Here is a 20,184-nt window from a genome sequence, read left to right as displayed (position 1 = left end):
GTACTTGTAGAGAATATGTGGGGAATAGGAAATTGTTGGTTGAAAAATTAAAAGTTAAAGGTTATAAGAAATATGATTTGAATATTCTGTTAAATGGGGGCATAGTGGTTTATAAGTTAGTCATAGACTTTTTAAGGGAAAGTGGAATACTTGATAGAATTTAGTTTTTTTTTGTAGGATGCTCCCCACTTCAACTCACACTCCCATTCAGTAGGTGGCGGAAATGCACCTGAAAGTTGGTTGCCACCCGCCAATTAAACAAGAGAAGAAGAAGACCTTCTCAGTCCAGAGGTCCCGGTCGAACCGAAAGTAGGAAATCCAGGACACAGTTCGTCGCGTGCGGGAGTCAGCACGAACTGAAAATGGGCAGGTGTGTCACGGTAGCGACGTGCTCGTTAAACCAGTGGGCTCTGGACTTTGAAGGCAACTTGAACCGAATCCTGAAAAGTAAGTAGGTTTGCTCGGAAGCGGTATTTGGAAATCTAGGATGTCAAAGGAAGGCCCCGCCTTTCTCGCCTCTGATTGGCTGGAAGGGCTCTACTAAGATTGGCTATTTCGTGTAAGAGGAAACAGTTTTCCCTCGCTGCAGGTTTTTATGTTTACAGCCAGATCTTGAGGAGTTTTTTGAAGAAAATGTGAACTCATTGCTATAATTAACATCCTTTCATCCTCTTCTCCCTCCCGGCTCTCCCCCCTCTCCTCTCTTTTCCCCCACAGTCTCTCTGAACTTGGTTACTCTTTTTATGCTAAATGTTTATTTTCTATCTAGCGAGAGTTAGAGTAACGTAATTTCAATTCTCTGTACAGGTGCTGGCCAGTAAATTAGAATATCATCAAAAGGTTGAAAATATTTCAGTAATTCCATTCAAAACGTGAAACTTGTACATTATATTCATGCAATGCACACAGACCAATGTATTTCCGATGTTTATTACGTTTAATTTTGATATTTATAGGTGACAACCAATGAAAACATCAAATCTGGTATCTCAGAAAATTAGAATATTCTAAAGGCCAATGAAAAAATGTTTGTTTCTCTAATGTTGGCCAACTGAAAAGAATGAACATGAAAAGAATGTGCATGTATAGCACTCAATACTTAGTCGGGGCTCCTTTTGCCTCAATAACTGCAGTAATGCGGCGTGGCATGGACTCGATCAGTCTGTGGCACTGCTCAGGTGTTATGAGAGCCCAGGTTGCTCTGATAGTCGTCTTCAGCTCCTCTGCATTGTTGGGTCTAGCGTATTGTATCCTCCGCTTCACAATACCCCATAGATTTTCTATGGGGTTAAGGTCAGGCGAGTTTGCTGGCCAATCAAGGACAGGGATACCATGGTCCTTGAACCAGGTGCTGGTGGTTTTGGCACTGTGTGCAGGTGCCAAGTCCTGTTGAAAGGTGAAGTCTGCATCCCCATAAAGTTGGTCAGCAGCAGGAAGCATGAAGTGCTCTAAAACTTCCTGGTAGACGGCTGCATTGACCCTGGACCTCAGGAAACAGAGTGGGCCAACACCGGCAGATGACATGGCACCCCACACCATCACTGACGGTGGAAACTTTACACTGGACCTCATGCAACGTGGATTCTGTGCTTCTCCGCTCTTCCTCCAGACTCTGGGTCCTTGATTTCCAAAGGAAATGCAGAACTTGCTTTCATCAGAAAACATAACTTTGGACCACTCAGCATCAGTCCAGTCCTTTTTGTCCTTGGCCCAGGCGAGACGCTTCTTGCGCTGTTTCATGTTCAAGAGTGGCTTGACACACGGAATGCGACACCTGAATCCCATGTCTTTCATGAGTCTCCTCGTGGTGGTTCTTGAAGCGCTGACTCCAGCTGCAGTCCACTCTTTGTGGATCTCCCCCACATTTTTGAATGGGTTTGTCGTCACAATTCTCTGCAGGGTGCGGTTATCCCTAGAGCTTGTACACTTTTTTCTACCACATTTTTTCCGTCCCTTCGCCTGTCTGTTAATGTGCTTGGACACAGAGCTCTGCGAACAGCCAGCTTCTTTAGCAATCACCTTTTGTGTCTTGCCCTCCTTGTGCAAGGTGTCAATGATTGTCTTTTGGACAGCTGTTAAGTCAGAAGTCTTCCCCATGATTGTGGTGCCTTCAAAACAAGACTGAGGGACCTTTTAAAGGCCTTTGCAGGTGTTTTGAGTAAATCAGCTGATTAGAGTGGCAGCAGGTGTCTTCTATATTCAGCCTTTTCAGAATATTCTAATTTTTTGAGATACCAAATTTGGAGTTTTCATTAGTTGTCACTTATGAATATCAAATTTAAATGTAATGAACATTGGAAATACATTGGTCTGTGTGCATTGCATGAATATAATGTACAAGTTTCACGTTTTGAATGGAATTACTGAAATATTTTCAACCTTTTGATGATATTCTAATTTACTGGCCAGCACCTGTATGTCCTGTACATGTGGCAGAATTGACAATAAAGCTGACTTTGACTTTCCTGTTTAGCAACAAACCATGTTCAGTTTATTTCACAAAAGAACCTGAAAAACATCAAATGTGAACTTGTAATAATTCTTGTAGCATTTTATCATATCTGTTGGCTCTTATTACTTCATTATTAGGCTATCCTGCTTTAATATGTTAAGGCTGTTTACAAGTTAGAGCACATCTCTCATCATCATATTAAATCAATAATTAAGTTAAAGCTGATTATGATTTTGACCTATTTTTCACCCGTTTTCATTATTCTAGAGAAGAAACAGACCTGATGCACACAGCTTGGCAGAATAGGGCAGTTTTATTAAATGTCATACCCAGGTAAGGCACATGTGTTTATCCTATGCACTCTAATGCTTCAGAGCCACAAGATATAAAGTAAGTCCCAACAGTTTGATAAATGCAACAAGATTTAAAATTCACATTTTACGTTTTTCAGTTTTTTTATGAAACATAAAATATTTTGCAAACCAGGACAGAATGTTTATTCTAGCGCTAAGTTCACATTTTCTTTACTAAACTCCCCAAAACAGCTTTCTGCTGGTGGCAGAAAGACACAGTCAGCACTTAGCGAGGACAGCCACTTTGCTATTAAATGAAATAGCCAGTCGTAGTAGAGCCTTTCTAGCCAATCATAAGCCCTTTTGACAAGACACACCATGCCGGCAAATGGGCGTAATATTACTGCAGTGGTATGTCTATAAACGAGCCTTGCCAGCATGGCGTTGCGCGAATTTTGCGGCATTTGTTCTGCCTCGCTTGGTAGTAATATTGCGGTAATGGTCTGTCGTATGCGCCCTGGCGCAACAGAGGCAGATGTCATGATGACGTGAGGAGTTATCGCTGAGCTCCGGCTGGGAAATTTATTGAAAATGAAAGTAGGGCTGCTCGATTATGGCGAAAATAATAATCACGATTATGGTGACTGAAATTGAGATCACGATTATTTAGGACGATTTTTCAATTTATGTTGATTTTATTTGTTTTTATTCAGTCATAAAATTGCTCAGGGCACAATCAGGACAAAAATAAGAAACAAGATGATCACTAAAAGAACTCCTGATTCCCAGTATAAAAAGACCAATATATTTTTATAGCTCATAGTTTATGACCCAAGGGCTATAGACCTTGGTTTAACTCATTTAAGTCTAACCAGTACAGACCCAAATACCAATATCTTGCAAATACTGACAGCAAGAATTATACAGTGGCAACAAATACATGCAAATAAATTTATGTTCACAAAATGTTGCATAACATTTATTTAGTCGTGTCAAGGTGCTGTAGGAGAGTGCACTAGCACCGTGTCCTCAGAGAGATTAGTTATTAATTATCAGCGTGAGGAACTTATTTCTAGCTTATTTATAAACTATTTATTTACAAGTCCATCAGTTAATGTAATAATTGTCCCAACCACAGCTGCACAGCTGCACCCCCACCCCCCAACCCGGTCTCACAGCTATCGGGGCAAACTGCACATGTGTTTAGCGCGCCGCACACGCACATTTAGCCGTTTTTAGTGGCTCAGGAGTCCGCAGGTGCGGTGTGTGTGTCACTCACTCTGGTTACTCCAACAAGGAGCCGGCTCCGAGAGCTGTTTCTTTAGCGACCGACACATCACTACATCATTCCCTTTCCTAATGTCCTGAAGAACGGTCCGGGGCGCAGGCGGAGTGTTAAGCTAACCTGCAGGAAATGTCGACGACAGTTATCCAGAAAGTAGCTAAGGGTTACCAGAGATGTTTCTCAGGTGTTCGCTAGGTACTTTTAAGTTAAAAAGTCAAGAAGGGGGTCTGAAAAGCTGCTAGAAATAGCGTCAAAGTCGCTAAGTTGGCAACACTGTGAGGAGCGCTTCATTTGCAACTCGGGGCAGCGCAGGCGGGAGGAGCAAATAATCGGCTTGTTTTGTTTTTTATAATCGTTCAAAACTCAGATCGTAATCGTGATTAAAATTCGATTAACTGAGCAGCCCTAAATGAAAGTAAACACAGGCATTAAGGTTTGCTTTTTGAACAAAATCAGCTGAGATGGCGAACCAGAGCGCTGCAGCGCTCCATGAGCCTCTCTGTTAGAGCTGAAGCTCAGATAACCAGAGACTGCACAGTAGGGCTGCAACAAACGATTATTTGAATAATCGATGAATCGGATGGGGTCTCGACACGATTAATCGATTAATCGGATTACATGGGGAAATTTTTTAAAACTGCTAGGGAAACGTTATTTCTCTCCTTCCTTCACTTTATTTAACACAACATTATTAGAAAACAGTTCAATAGCAGAAAAACAACATGCCATCACCTAAATTGTCTTATAAGGTGTATAGACAGAGACCCTAAGCTACATCTATCTGTGACCTAAAATGCTTGGTCCAAGCTAAACAGCTTGAGGGCAATTCTCATCTGTTTTGTTTGATCTCATCTGTTGACATTTATTATAACTGGGGATGTCAAACAACTAATTTTTAAATGTAACTAAACATAGGCTGTGAATTAATCAAAATTGATCACTATTTTCAAAAATGACTGAAAAAATACCAAATAAAACAAAAGTAAATGAATGCCATCCTCCTTGTGATGATGCCCTGGGCAAATGCCATAAAGTCACATCAAGAAATGCTGCTGATCATTCCAATGATCCCAAATAGACTCACATTAGGCCACATGAAAGCAACTGAACCCAAAAATATATTAACCAGTATATAACTGCACTCTCACACAACACGCCTGCAGCAACAGTTAGGACTCCTCCCTCCCTTTGAAAAGCGTTTTTGCTTCTGAGGACATTGTGGTTGTAAAACCACATGCTAGTAGTCTGGCCCCGGTGTGATCAACCAGTTTCTGCGGGAATGTGACGGCGGAACCAGGGCCAGATTAACACTTTGTTGTACCCTGGGCAACAATATTCAAGGGCTCCATCATCACGACCCGAGGATCACCATAATGTGGTCACATACAGAATATTTTACTGTAATATGCAGTAAATATACTCAATACTTGAATGCCTGACAACACGTAACCCGCCCAGAGTAACCTTTGACCCACCTCGTGTGGACTGACCAATGAGGAGAGGGTCTTAACTTGAGGCCCTCTCTTCATTGGTCAGTCTGCATGAGACTGACTCTCAACTGACGTCCAGTCATAGGCAGCGAAGCGTCTCTGTGCAGTGCAAAAGCCCGGGTGGACAGTTTGTTTAATATAGGGTGATCATATTTCCATTTCCAAACAAGAGGACAGGGGATCTGTGCCTATGACGTCACACTATGGCATCACCACACAAACCATGCTGGGACCCATTTTTTGTAAGAACTAAATTCATATCAGATTCTGCCAATAAAAGGGCTCTAAAACAGTTCATATGTAAATAGTTTGCATATTTATTGAAAAATCTCATTTTTCTGCTTTAGTGCTGCAACAAGGTTTTATTAATAATAAATTATTATACCTTTTGTTTTACTACAACATCGGTAAGCTTCCTGTGCACAGATTATTAAGGATGCTTGTTTCAGCTGTGAGATTAGACGATAGGATCAATGAAAAAATAAGTTGTCCCACACTCCATGGAAACTTTCAGAGAATCCACAAATAGTGGCTTTGTAATGGTTTTGTTACTTTTTGCAAGTTTAGAAGAGCAGCAGATGAGACAGCATGTCTGATAATTTAGTTTTTCATCTGATAATATTAGAACATGTCAGTAATGTCTGAGGGGTTTTTACAAACACCATATAACTAACACTACTGGAGAGGGTATGAATTACACAGAGGCTTCTGGGGAGCCCAGTTATGGGGGGGGGGGGGGGGGGGGGGCATTTTGCCTTGGCCCCCAAAATGTCTTGAAACGGCCCTGGGTGTGTGACTGAGTTTTGAATGTGATCTGAATTGTATCAGATGTATAAATATGACATGTGTAGAACTTGTTGCTTTATACAGGTAAAAACGTGTAGTGGAGATAAATCTACCTACATTTTACTTTTCAACACTTTGTTTTGTTTTCTTGTTTTTATTGAACTATTTTCCTGTCCTGTCTGTCTCTCATCTTCCTGCATCTCCTCTAAACTCTCCAGAAAATCTGCTGCCTGGATTCTTACCTTTTCACCTCACCAGTTACTTTTGAGCAGATCAAAGGGATCTACTGACCGCAAAGCTCAGAGCGCGTTTTCGATGCTGCGTGAGGTGAAATCACCACAGCACAGGTGATGAGCTCCGCAGTAGCGCGCTTCAGGCACAAATAAGACAGAAAATAGAGAACATGTGCAGACATGAACCATCGTGTGCTAATTATAGTTTTTTGGTTGCGCCACTTTGAGAATGGACCGTGCGCTGGAAGCAGCAGCCTGGATCGCTGCGCAACAACGCAGCGCTGTGCCGCTCTCTGCTCAAAAGAGTCCAAAAATGATATAATATAGAAAACTTTTTTCCGGCTCCCCTGATGTGTAGGATATTCAGCTCCCCCATAATTCGATCCCTGCTCCTGGATGAAAAGCCGGACATTTTCATCAATACAAGAACCCGCAGTCCGGACGCCCGGACAGAGAGTGAAAAGTGGTCATGTCCGGGGAAAACGGAACATACGGTCACCATAGTTTAATATAAAGCGGGAAATTATAGATACAGTATTTTGCTCGTGCCCTGGGCCCTTTAGAGTTCGTGGGCCCTGGGCAATTGCCCAGTTAATCCGGCCTTGGGCGGAACCGGTTCGCAGCAGCGCAAGTCTGCCGGCTGTCCCTCGCGCTGATCTGCCGGCTCTCCCTCGCGCTGATCTGACTTGCTCTGGCAACGGCGGGCGGGAAGGGGGGGGGGGGTTTGGAAGAGTTGTGCGACACAACGAATCGATGACGCAATTCGTTGCCAACGCTTTTAGTAATCGATTTTCATCGAATTTATCGATTCGTTGTTGCAGCCCTACTGCACAGGGACCGATGGGGACAGACACCTTTAGGAGCTGCTTGTTAAAAAAAAAAAAACGTAACGATCACAGCTTCAATCGCAATAAAAAGCAAGTTTGGTCCAAGATAAACAGAAGTCTGCGGCAGCGCAGAGACCGCCCCCATACCCCCTTAATGCCGCCATCACCTAATCTTTTATAAAATTGCCACGATTGCACCACATTACCACCACGGTCTGATCTTATAAGTGACCTTTATCCTCCCCAGGGAGCCACAGCAAATCCCATTTTGCAAACGCTATGGTCCTGTAAAAACACCTATAGACGAGAAAGGCGGGATCTTCCTTGGACGTCCTAGAATTCCAAATGACGCCAACCAGAACCTGAGGGCTGTTCCGCGAAGCTGTGCTCGTTGTCCCTGGCCCAATACCTGCATTGCAACCATCTATCGATCTGTTTCGTGTACCCGAATATCTCGCTGCAAGGCAACAGCTCTAACCACTGCGCCACCGTGCAGCCCGCTATTTTTAAATGTGCTTCATAAATAAATTGGTATGTAGCTTCAGGTGTGTGTTTGTGCTTCTCTGCAGGTATTGAGATCGCCAAAGCTCATGGAGCCAAATACAGACTGGGTCCAGAACTGGAGATATGGTGGGTGGAGAAGACTTAATGCTTGTTGTAATGGGTGTAGTACTCTCTACCCTGCTGCTAGTAACAGGTGAAGTACTCTCTACCCTGCTGCTAGTAACAGGTGTAGTACTCACCACCCTGCTAGTAGTAATGGGTGTAGTACTCTCTACCCTGCTAGTAGTAACGGGTGTAGTACTTTCTACCCTGCTCATAGTGACGTGTGTAGTATTCTCTACCCTGCTGGAAGTAAAGGTGTAGTATTCTCTACCCTGATGGTAGTAATGTGTGCAGTACTCTCTACCCTGCTGGAAGTAAAGGTGTAGTATTCTCTACCCTTCTGGTAGTAACGGTGTAGTACTCTCTACCCTACTGGTAGTAATGGTGTAGTACTCTCTACCCTGCGGGTAGTAACGGGTGTAGTACTCCACCCTGATGGTAGTAACGGTTGTAGTATTCTCTACCCTGCTGGTAGTAAAGGTGTAGTATTCTACCCTGCTAGTAGTAACAGGTGTACTATAGTATAAAAATTACCCATCACAGTAAACTTTGACCTCGAGATCCCTGAACCCTCACCTTCAGTGCTGTAGCTCTGTAGCTAGTGTTCTAGGTGTGAATCATCGACGTATGTACTGGACAACTCCTGTCCATAGGCTCCAATTATAAGTTTTTGAACCAAAATGGGAGGTGGCCACCACCGCCATTTTGACCGTGTCACAGGTTTCGACAATTCCAAAAAAGGGAAACGGGGTGGAGCTGAGGCTGGGATCAAATGACGACACCTGTCGAACTGAAGCAACGTAGCTACAAGCTAACCCAAAGCTAACACGGAGGTGGGAGCTAAGCTAACGGAGGTAGCTACCTAGCTCCAACCGGATTTAACTGTGCACAACACCGGAGATTCTAAGTCAGAGATACACCGGGCTGACCACTGGGGAGAACCGGGTGGAACACATAGGTCTCCCGAGAGCTCCTCACAGCAGACAGGCACCGTTGTGGTCAGAGATGCAGCTGAAGGGAGGGAGTCCATACCGATAGTCGGAATCCAGCTCCACCAGCATGTTATATTTCAACCCATTTTCAAAAATGCAGCGTCATGTTAAATGCACAGGGGTCTCATTTATCAAACATTGCGTAGAATCCTTTCTAAAACTGTACTTAAGCTCAGCAAAAACATGTACTTACGCTAGGTAAGTTTGTGACCTATTAAACATGGAGTACGCACAGTTGCACGCAATCTCCGCTTCATGAATCAGAGACTAACGAGAATGTTTCTCAGCTGCATTTTAGTCACATCCCGCCCTCACCACGCCCACTTACTGCCATAAATAGTCAATGCAAAGTGCCTTGTGGATCATGCATATACATAAGCCGGCTGTTGCAGCGCTCCGCCAATGACATGGCGACCGTAGATCAAGGCAGATCAAGGAAGCGCAATTTCACAGAAGCAGAAGTTGAGGTACCTGTGGGTGAGGTGGAGAAATGAAAGGAAGTGCTTTTGCAAAACAAATAAGAGAAATCCCACGGAGTGGCACAGCGTTGCTGAAGCCGTCAATGTTGTGAGTTCTTTAGAGAGATCTGTGGTGAATATAAAAAAAATTATCCGATCAGGATTCGATCCCCAGACTCCCGGGTGAAAGTCACGCGCTCTAACCAGTCACCCAAACAGAGATCTCCCTTGTCCAAGTAGCCAGGACACATGATCAATCGGGTCACAGTGACAGGACACACACACAGTCACAGATGCATGATGTTCTGTCTCAATCTGCCCCCCTGCTGATATTCTGCATTCCTTATGTGCTTCAGGCTGTGTGTGTGTTGGCACGTGTGTGTGTGTGTGTGTGAGTGCACATGTGTGTGTGTGTTCGTGTGGGGGGTCTTGTTCTGTGTGAAAACGATGCAGTACAAGTGATAATGCTGCAGGATTTCATAACTGTATCTTCTCAGCAGCAGCACTGCAGGTGCTCTCCATGTCCAACATGTGTGTAAGCCAGGTCCTTAGTCAACTTAATGTTACGCACATTTTTCCGCTAAGGTTTCTTTCATAAATCCCAAAGTTTGCGTGGAAAGTTGCTTACGCAGTTTTCCGACCCCGTTTTGTGTGTAAGCAAGCTTGATAAATGAGGCCACTGAGTTTTACCCTATTACATTTAAATTTCATGGTTAAACAGTACATGTTAAAATCTAAGCTCAGCTCGACAGTGACCTAAAATACATAAATATAATTTTACATACCGAAAAAAATGAAGTGGAGACTCCTTGGACGCTCTATTAGTGCAATTAATACCACAGCAAGTCATTTTGTCCAACTATTGCACAAAAAATATCCAAAAGAGAACACATAAATGCTACAACTAATGGTCTAAGTTTAGAGACTAAAAACGGCGAAACAGTTTCCAAGCCAGACCGAGGCTCTACTGAGGCCTTTCCCCGGAGCTAGCTCTGCGGTCACGTGGGTCTGATGCTCATTAATTATACAGAATTTTAGGCATTAAATAAAACAGAAGAGTGACAAAAAGTCCACCCTCCTCAGAGTTGTCATGAGTGTAAACTAGATCTATTAAACAAAAAACATGTTTTGGTACCAGGCTGTAAACATGTTTATTTCTGCTGTGAAATTGGTATTTTTAACATGGGAGTCAATGAGGCTCGCTTCTGACACCAGCTCCTAGTGGATGAGGGTGGAACTGCAATTCATTTCACTTCCTGTTTTGCTTCATATCCAGACCCAAATTATGGGGGCTTGGTGTGAACGCTCGGGGTTCTTTTCTCCTCATGAGCCTCCACTATCAGCCCTGCCCCCAGGCTCTGATGGGCTCAGAACTGTTGCCTTTCCCCAGTCACCAGCACCCATCTGCCCTGATTGGACAGGGTGATGCTGAGCGTATGACAGCTATGTAGTGCCAAGGTCCTCTTCACTACCTGGTGATTCTGTTCCAGCTTCATTATTTATCTGCATGAGGAGTGTAGTATGTGTATGAATGCATCCAGGAAGTGATCACTCTGCTGATAACACAGCTGCTCCGCACCAATCTGGGAAGGGTCAGAGGTCATTCGTCCATGCTCGTGTACCCACAGGCTCCCTTCATGCTTTTGGGAATTGATACTGAACTTAGGGAAGAGAAGGATCTCAGACGTATTTAAATGAAAAAGACACTGCAGATTGTGTTAATCCTATCAGCAGGAACAGCTGATCCCAGCTGTCAGCACGGAGGTGGACAGCTGATGATTTGGGCTGGTTCTGCAGCTTCAGGTCTCACTGGGTCCACCAGGAAGTACTCTGGACACCAAAGTGTTGTAGAGTCTAATGTGGGCCTATAAGCCAGCTAGATCAAACCAGGTCATGAAACAAAACCATGACCCAAAATTAGCAGCAGGTCATCAACAGAACAGCTGGAAAAGAGTGAAGGTTCTGTGATGATCCAGTCAGTCCAGACCTGGACCTGAGATTGGGGTTGGACCTTCAGAGCTGAAACTACCAGCCTCAGAGAACAGAAATAATGTTGGAATAATAATTGGACCAGAACTCCTCCAGAACCATGCAACATTCTGATAAAGTTCAACAGAAGAGGAGTGAGTCCACTGGGTCATGGGTTGGACCAAGTTCTCAGTTATTGTGCTGGTAGTTCACCGTGCTGTCAAGTTATGATCACTGTCCTTTAGAATCTGATCAGAACCAGATGATGTCATTAGTGGTGTGGTGTGAAGTACTTAACCTGATGATCTGTGTTGGACCAACCTCACAGCTCCCATCTTCTTCTCTATGGTCTTCCTTTGACAGCGGGTACGGCTGTGCGGACCACTTCTACGAGTCAGACACACTGCTGCACAGCCTTCAGGTCCTGAAGGCTCTGCTGGAAGCTCCAGCTGCTCAGGACATCATCTGTGATGTTGGGATGTGAGTGGCACCTTCACGCAGTCAGTCAGTGTTCAGCACCAGGAATTTTCTGGGTTTACTGCACATTGTGAGGTTTGAATGTAGAGGATGTCTCTGACCTCACCTTTTGTAAAATGAATGAGTGAATGAGTGAATGAATGAATACTGATGCAGAGCAGGATCAGAAGGGATTAGAGAACTCATCACATCTATAATCCATCTGTTAGTTCTGTTCTTACACAGCTCAGTAAAAGTTACTTGTTAGCGTCACTTCCTTTTGCCGGCGGGCGGCAGAGGACGGTGTCGCCCTCTGCCGCCCGCGTCCTCCTTGCTGATGACACATCCCATGAGTGGATGTGTGTGTTCATTCGTCTCTGTGCATGGTCCTGTGTGCATGCCTCCTCATCTCTACTGCTTCTTTGACCTGTCTTTTATGTTTGGTTGCTCTGTGTTTGTGGTCCGTGTACTTCCCATTCCGTTTCATGGTTTTCCCTTGTGCAGTGGTTTGTTACGGCTGATTTCTTTATTGTACTTTCTGATTTTTGTTTGGCTGCTCCTGTATATCTTTGGTTTGTTTCCTTCTATCTCTTCTATGCTCTTGAGTTTAGTTGGCGTCCGGCTTCCCTTATGTATGTTTTATTACAGGGTTTGCACGGTATTTCTATACGACTCCACATGTTTTCTCTGCTGGTCTTTTCTTTTGGGCGTACTAATCTTTCCGACCGTCATGTATGGTTTTGTTGGTGTGTTGATATGTTTTTTTTTCGTCGTTATTATTTTATATGGAAGGGTTATTACTGGTTTTGGTTCTGGTCTTTCTGAGGGTCTGGTTCTGTGCTTTACATCTGACTGCCGTTTGGTGTTCCCCGCAGGCCCATCATGCATCACAACGTGCGCTATAACTGCCGCGTCCTGTTTCTTAACAGGTGCGTGTTTTGCACCTTTTCATGAGTACGGACCAAACACCTTTCTCACTCTGTGTGGTCTTTGTTCTGCAGAAAGATTCTTCTCATCAGACCTAAGATGCTGATGGCCAACTCTGGCATCTACAGAGAGATGCGCTGGTTCACAGCGTGGGACCGATTAAGGTCAGTCAGCACATGCTCCGTTTCCCAGAACCACCACAGATCACAAACCTTTGGGACCGTTAGGGAATGCTAAAGAACAAAGCTTTTAGTCGTCCCAGCATTTCTGTGCAGGAGTACATTAAAACCAGAGCTGGGATGCTCAGGGGGGATCTCACTCCCCACAGTGTTTAAAACTCAGCAGGATACCAATCGTCCAGCGCAGTATGGGTGATGTGTAGAAAAGCCTAGGTAGATGTTACCCAACGATCAGGATGTAGGGTTACCATAAAATATCATCATTTAGTCTCCAGCCTACCAGAAACAATAACGTCTCTTTATTTGATGGTTTGATCTGAAGGCATGTGGAGGAGTACTTCCTGCCCCGAATGATCCAGGAGGTGACTGGTCAGGTAAACGTTCTCGATATGAAGAAAATCAAGCGATGATTGAATCTGTTTCATCTTGAATTTGAAGCTCACACATAGAAAAGTCTCAATTCTGATTCCTTCAGCTGGAGGAATGACTAACACAACAGTCTTCTCTCTGTCCCTCAGGACACCGTCCCGTTTGGTGACTGTGTCCTGTCAACCAAGGACACTTGCATCGGTACGGAGATCTGTGCAGAGCTCTGGAGTCCCAACAGGTACAGCAAATGGGGATCATAAGAATCTACAGCAATGAAATGGGCAGCTGTGATGAATATAACCAAAACAGGGCCAGGTCCGTTTTCTTTCCTGTCATTTTTTTTTGTTTACATTTCAGCTCCAACATTACAAGTAAAACTTAAATCATGTAGTAATGTTCAGCTTGAGCTGGCATTAGGGCTGCAAAGCCCTCAGATGTGTCGTTCTTCCTGTGAGCGTGAGCTAAAACAACACAATCACTCGTGCGATGAGGAGCTGACTCACTCAATAAAAACAAATAGTAAGCCTTATTGGCAACCCTTTATAATAATGTTTTGTTATTAAAAAACTACCTGAAATGGGTTAATGAATGAGGGGATTTTCTTTACGTTTCACCAATATTTAAAGGTGTGGAACACTGAAAAAACACTGAATATTTCTGATTATAATCAGTCACTGTGAGGAAAGCTGAAGATAGTCTCCTACACCTATCTCCTGCATTAGCTTCTGATTGAAAATAGATGGTCAACACTAGGGTTAGGGCTGCAGGGATGCCATTATTAGCTTCTAGTATGATGTGTTTCAGGTACAGTGGGTACGGAAATTATTCAAACCCCCGTCAATTTTCAAAATCGATTTTATTGTCACTAGTGTGCACAACACATGCACGGATTATACGAAGGGGCGTGGCATTGTACAAGGTGTGATCGGTTGCCCAAGTCCCTTTTCATCAGCGCGGTGCTAACAGAGTGGGGGTGAATGGCACGTACGTTTAGGAGGCCACTCGAGATGCTGGTGGTTAAAAACAGCCTTTATTTGAGGAATTATTTCATTAATATGGTCACTTCTGCCTTTGATTTCCTTGTCACACACACACACACACACACACACACACACACACACACACACACACACACACACACACACACACACACACACACACACACACACACACACACACAGTGGGCTGTTTATTCACTACGGTTCTGCCTCTCTTCTGGTGGTGGTTAAAAACAGCGTTTATTTGAGGAATTATATCATTTAATGTAGGGTGACCATTTTTCCATGTGGACACGGATCTGTCTACCGATGACATCACCCTATGGCAATGCCACACAAACCACGTTGGGACCCATAGTGTTAGAGCTAACATTAATATCAGATTCTGCCAACAAAACGGCTCTAAAACTATTCATATGTAAGTATTTTGCATGTTTATTGCAAAATCCCCTTTTTCTGCTGCTTTAGTGCTGCAGCAACATTATATTAATAAGAAATTATTATACCTTTTGTTTTACTACAGCATCGTTAAAGCTTCCTGTGCACAGATTATTAGCAGAAATCAGCAGCTGAGATGGAAACACCTGGGACCAAGAGGAGCCGTCCTCATGACTCGCCTAAGGCCTCATCTCCCCGTAAGGACATATTAGAATTATTAGGTTCTATTGATAAACGGCTTCTGGGATTTGAGGGGCGACTCCACCTGCCTGAGGTTCTGCACCAGGAGTAGCAGAACCTCCGTCGGTCTCTGGAAATCAGCCAGAAGCAGGTGGAGCGGCTCGCTGCTGAGAACGCGTCTCTGTGGGAGTCCATTTCTTCCCTGGAAGAGGGAGTGAAGCGGATCACCCAGGACAACAAGATTCTGAAGGAGACGGTTTTGGACCTTCAGGCCCGTAGCATGAGAGATAATTTGGTGTTCGCAGGCCTGCCGGAGCAGACGGGAGGAGCGGAGAACTGCGAGCGAAAAATCAAGAACTTTCTCCAAACCCAAATGAAGATACCCGAAGAAACGGTAAAAAACATCACCTATCATCGGGTACATCGCCTTGGAGCTAAAAGAGTGGACAGCAGAAGACCACGTCCCATCATGGCTAAATTTAAACATTTTAAGCAGAATGTTCTTGTTAAAAGCCATGGAAGAGAGCTCAAAGAAAAAGACTTCAGCGTGAATGACCGGTTTCCTAAGGAAATCCTGGATCGGTGGCGAGTCCTCTTCCCGCTGCGTAAAAAGTTTATCCAGGATGGGAAGAGGGCTGTCATCTCGGTGGATAAGCTTTATGTGGACAGCAAACTTTACAAGAAGCGAGGAGTGACTGACTGGCTGTATTAGCCCAACATCAGGTCAGACATTTATAATTCTTGTCAGGATTCACTGGGTTTGAGCACGTCAGGATTAAATAGCTGCTAGATCCGTGTTCACACACACACACGCACGCACACACACACACACACACACACACACACACACACACACACACACACACACACACACACACACACACACACACACACATTAAATCTACAGCACAGTTTTATCACAATTAATGCATCTCATAGTACAACCACAAACACAGTTGGGTTATTATTATTATTATTCTTGTTTATTTTCCGTTATTTATTAACATATTATTTTATACATTTATATACCTATTCCATCTTATTCACATGAAGGCGTCATATTCTAGCTACTCACATACATCTACGGGTGCACTAAGGTTTGTCTCATGGAACGTACATGGAGCTGGCTCCAGAGAGAAGAGATAAAAAATTTTTTTGATCAGTTACAAAGAGTGCTAGCAGCCATAATATTATTACAAGAGACTCATAGATCTGCCACATCTGCAGATGAATTTAAAACACCTGAGTTTCCCAGCATGGTCTCTGCCTGCTATAACTCTAGGCAATGAGTTGTAGCTAGTTTAATACACAAAAACATCAATATTATAACACTAAAAATATCGATACAGAACCAATGCTTATGTATCGTCAGCATATACTGTCCAAATATTGATGACCCTTCATTCTTTCATAATTTTTTCTCTGTACTCTCCGAACACTTGGACTGTCCACTTATACTTGGAGGCGATTTAAATTTTTGGATGCATACTTTAACAGACAGGCTCAGTACAGCTGGGACTCAGCGCAATTGGCAATCCACTAACATAGTTAAACAGTACATGAGTGATTATGGGCTTTGTGATGCATGGCGATCTCTTCATCCTAACCGTAGAGAGTATACTTTTTTCTCACACGTCCATCACTCCCATTCACATTTGGATTATTTTCTAGTCAGCAAAGAGCTCACAAAACACGGCAAAAACAGTCATGAATTTGTTCGTTTAGCACAACGTCTAAACAAACTAATTCCTGACTGTTTTTGCCGTGTTTTGTGAGCTACAGGCTAGTTAGAAGTCAGCAATGCCATTTTACCCAGAATATTGGGTCTCCCCTTTGGAACCCCGTAGAGTTTGAGGTACCACGTAGGCACAATAAAACGCAACACCACACAATTCTATTGACTCAGAGGTTTAAGGCGTCATTTGAATGACACAAATCGACCAATGGCATCCTGAGTTCTACTACAGCATAACGCGCCATTGGCCAACTAGACCTGTAGAAGCTTTTACGCGCGGAACACATGACGCACAAGAGAGTGTCTACCTGCAGCACCGGTTCTTTCCCACTTGTAGTTATACTGACGAGAGGATCATTTAGGATTGTTTCTTGGTTTTTTCCACACCTCTGTTTTGCAATGGCTGTCAAAAACAAGAAGTTTTTTTTACCACTGAGGTTTTGGACATATAAGCTTCCGATGGCAGTGCTGATCTGTGTCCGGAAGATTCAGCATCTGACGAAGGGGATCTAGTCTTTTCAGAATATGACAACCGTGATCTGGATTTAGAGTTTTCACGATAGCCGGTGTACCGGTAAACCCCGGTAAAAAAGTTGACAATAATAATAACCGTCTTGTCTTTAAAAAAAAATTATCTCAGTGGATTACTGTGGCTGCAGTGTAGGCGCGGTGACCCTTACCAGCCACCGTATCATCTGCTGAAGTTGCCGACGGCACATGCCCACTTTGTTGTTTACAACCAAAACTTTCTTGAAGCTAAAGCTGGAATAATGGCCAAAGGAGGAGACGGCCGCACTCAAGACATTTTTTATCCCTCAAAGAAGACAAAGTCGGAAGTATGGGCGTTTTTGGGATATTTGAAGAATGCTGAGGGACAGTTGATAGAAGACGGCTATCCTGTTTGCAGCACGTGCAGAAAAAGTGTCTTTGAAAGGCAGCAACACTTCAAATCTCATGACACATCTGCGCGACCATCGCCCACAACTCTACAGTCAATGCAAGGCAAGATAACGCTAGTGTTTTAGCTAAAATGCGTGATCCGAGGATTTGGGTTGAGGGAGAATGCAACGAGTGGCTATATAAAGCAGCCGCAGTGCCCGCTACCTGCATATAAACCGTGTCGCGGACACCCCCATATTGAAATGACGCTATGCATTACGGGGCTCCCAGGGACCGATAAGAGTTGGTCTCTCTCCGAGAATAATTATGAATTTAACAATGATTACTGCCTGATGACATTTTCCCAAATCTGCAAAGCTCACTGGAAGGGCACAAACTGAGGACAATATTTTCCTGATATAGGGTTTATTACACAAGTAAGGGTAAAAAAGTACCTGATTAGAAGGCTACTTGAGTACTGAGCATCATCTGATCTATTATTTTTAAAATGATGACATCAAACAGACAAAAAATAAGAAGTTATGGGCAAATATTGGTATTTTAAAGAAAGACTAAAGGGAAAAAATGTAAACAAACATAATTACAAAATAACACATTTTAGGCAAAATTTAGCCACAAACTAAGGACAATATTTTCCTGATATACAGGGTTTATTTAGTTGTGTGAAAATGTAACACGTTTAAAAAAATACCGCGATAATACCAAAAATCGTGATAATTTTGGTCACAATAACCGGGAAGTGAAATTTTCACACTGTGACAATCCTATCTGGATTATGAAATCCCTTCCTCAGAAAGAAAAGATATCAAGCACATCTTTCCTCGCAAAACTGGGTCAGGGTGATTCAGTGATACAGGAGGAAAAATGGCTCAACAGGGAGGAGGAAGACATCACACCTCAACTTCTCCATTTCATGCCAGCCAGGAAACCAGGGCCCACCATTGACTCCACTGCTTTGTGGTTCCCAATCTCTCTCTTCCAGCTCTTCTTTAGTCGGTCTGTGGTGCGTACAATCATTGACAACACCAATGCTGTTGGGGTTATTAGGAGCGAACAATTCGTAAGCTTTAACTTACTTTTGGATTCTTCAATAAATTATGTAAATATGGGAATATTTACTGATTTATTAATTAATTAAGATATTCTTAGATATACGGGGCACCATTCCCCTTTAACCGGGGAAAAATTGAATCCAAAACTCTTATCAGTCTTTCTTGAAGTTCGTAGAATCCTCGGAGCAGAGACTTCTCTTCGACACAACAAAGCTACTGGAGACGAAAATCTGAATTTTATAACGTTTAATTAACAATTTGTCAAATGAATAAACAGTGGCATGAATGAATAATAACCATGTGATATAATAAAAGGATGTATATTCAAAATAATGTTCAAGGTGTTTTGTGTGTATGTATGTGTGTGTGTGTTTCTAAAATGGAGTCTGTATGCAAGATGGCTGACCCCTTTGTCTGGCTAAAGTGTGAGTGGCAACTTGCACTTTAACTTCCAAAGCACTTAGAATCATCAGTAACTTAACCTTAAATTCACTCAAAACATTTCAAAGGATCATGAAACAACACAAAAGATTAATCACGAATAATATCTTTTAGTTTAACCACGTGGCCAAGCAGAAAACATTTAAAGATACCAAACAATGATCAATAAGCAGTTTATTTATTCAAAATGACCCGACGGACGTGTTTGGGAACGAAAGAGGAAAACACGAAGCTACTTTTTAAGCAATAGCGTGGTTTTATTGCTTATTCTGGACTATAGAGGAAACGGGAGAAGAAAAGGAGAGGGAGAAATGAGTTTTCTGATCACCAGAACAGCAAGGCGTCCCCGCTGTTTGATTTGACGGTTCTCCGTGTTTCTCCGCAGTTTGGCGTCGTCCGTCGGTTTGATGCTTTCTCCGTTGTTTACCTCCACGAGTGTTTCTCCACGGGCTGGACACAAAGAGAACGAAGTTTCTTTTGTGCTGAGTTTGACAACTTACAGCGTCTCTGAGAGCTGGATGGAGTTGTTGCTTTCCTCCGCAGTTCTGTGTCCTCAACTTGGGCACTTAGAGCTTCCGCGTGCTCAAGGGAGTCGGAGCGTTCGACAAGCGTGTCCTTACCGCCAGGTATCCTGGGCAAAAGAACGAGGTTCCTTTGTCTTTCCTGATGATTTATAGTCTGAGTTCGCGGGAAAGCTCTGTGACTCCCACACAAGCACAGAATGTGTTTCTGGTATTAGGCGGTGACGTCATTACAATGCTTCCGTGTGCAAAGCATCATGGGAAATGAAGTTTCTTGGCGCTGATGTGATTATTTGCTTTTCAGAGCAATTTAAGCACAGTCATTTTGGAGAAAATCACTGCATAGTAATTTCCTCATGAGGTCAGACCCTCAACAATGCCAATGCTGCCAGACGACTCCAGGCTGGAAGGAAGTTTGTTTGGAGAGCTCTGACAGTGAGCGATTTTTACATCTTCATGGCCCTCTTGGTCTTCACCGGTCTTGTGAGTTTGCACCACCTAGCAGACTACTGGAGAAAGACGTGGTCTTATAACTTTCTCTTCCCAGCTGACAAGATGATGAGGGGTCATTTTGAAGCCGTCTTGTGGTCTCTGCACC

At 43.4% G+C, this 20,184-nt stretch overlaps 1 protein-coding gene across 4 annotated transcripts in view; it reads left to right on the top strand.

Moving 5' to 3' along the window:
• Positions 1-258: 258 nt before the first annotated feature.
• LOC107374305 (glutamine-dependent NAD(+) synthetase) overlaps positions 259-20,184 on the top strand; it is a 64,830-nt gene continuing 44,904 nt past the window's right edge. For all 4 annotated transcript variants that reach the window (XR_011521542.1, XM_070554626.1, XM_070554628.1 and 1 more), the window contains exons 1-7: positions 259-447; positions 7,936-7,996; positions 11,754-11,870; positions 12,722-12,775; positions 12,848-12,937; positions 13,275-13,326; positions 13,471-13,559. Coding sequence is in view for 3 of the 4 variants with exons in the window: in XM_070554626.1 (XP_070410727.1) it covers positions 363-447; positions 7,936-7,996; positions 11,754-11,870; positions 12,722-12,775; positions 12,848-12,937; positions 13,275-13,326; positions 13,471-13,559 (548 nt within the window). In the remaining variant the exon portion in view is untranslated. The remainder of the gene's footprint in view (positions 448-7,935; positions 7,997-11,753; positions 11,871-12,721; positions 12,776-12,847; positions 12,938-13,274; positions 13,327-13,470; positions 13,560-20,184) is intronic.

The sequence above is a fragment of the Nothobranchius furzeri genome, chromosome 9 (assembly GCF_043380555.1).
Source record: "Nothobranchius furzeri strain GRZ-AD chromosome 9, NfurGRZ-RIMD1, whole genome shotgun sequence".
Taxonomy (NCBI): Eukaryota; Metazoa; Chordata; class Actinopteri; order Cyprinodontiformes; family Nothobranchiidae; genus Nothobranchius; species Nothobranchius furzeri.
The sequence above is the reverse complement of the archived record's forward strand: the minus strand, read 5'-3'. Positions and strand labels throughout refer to the sequence as shown.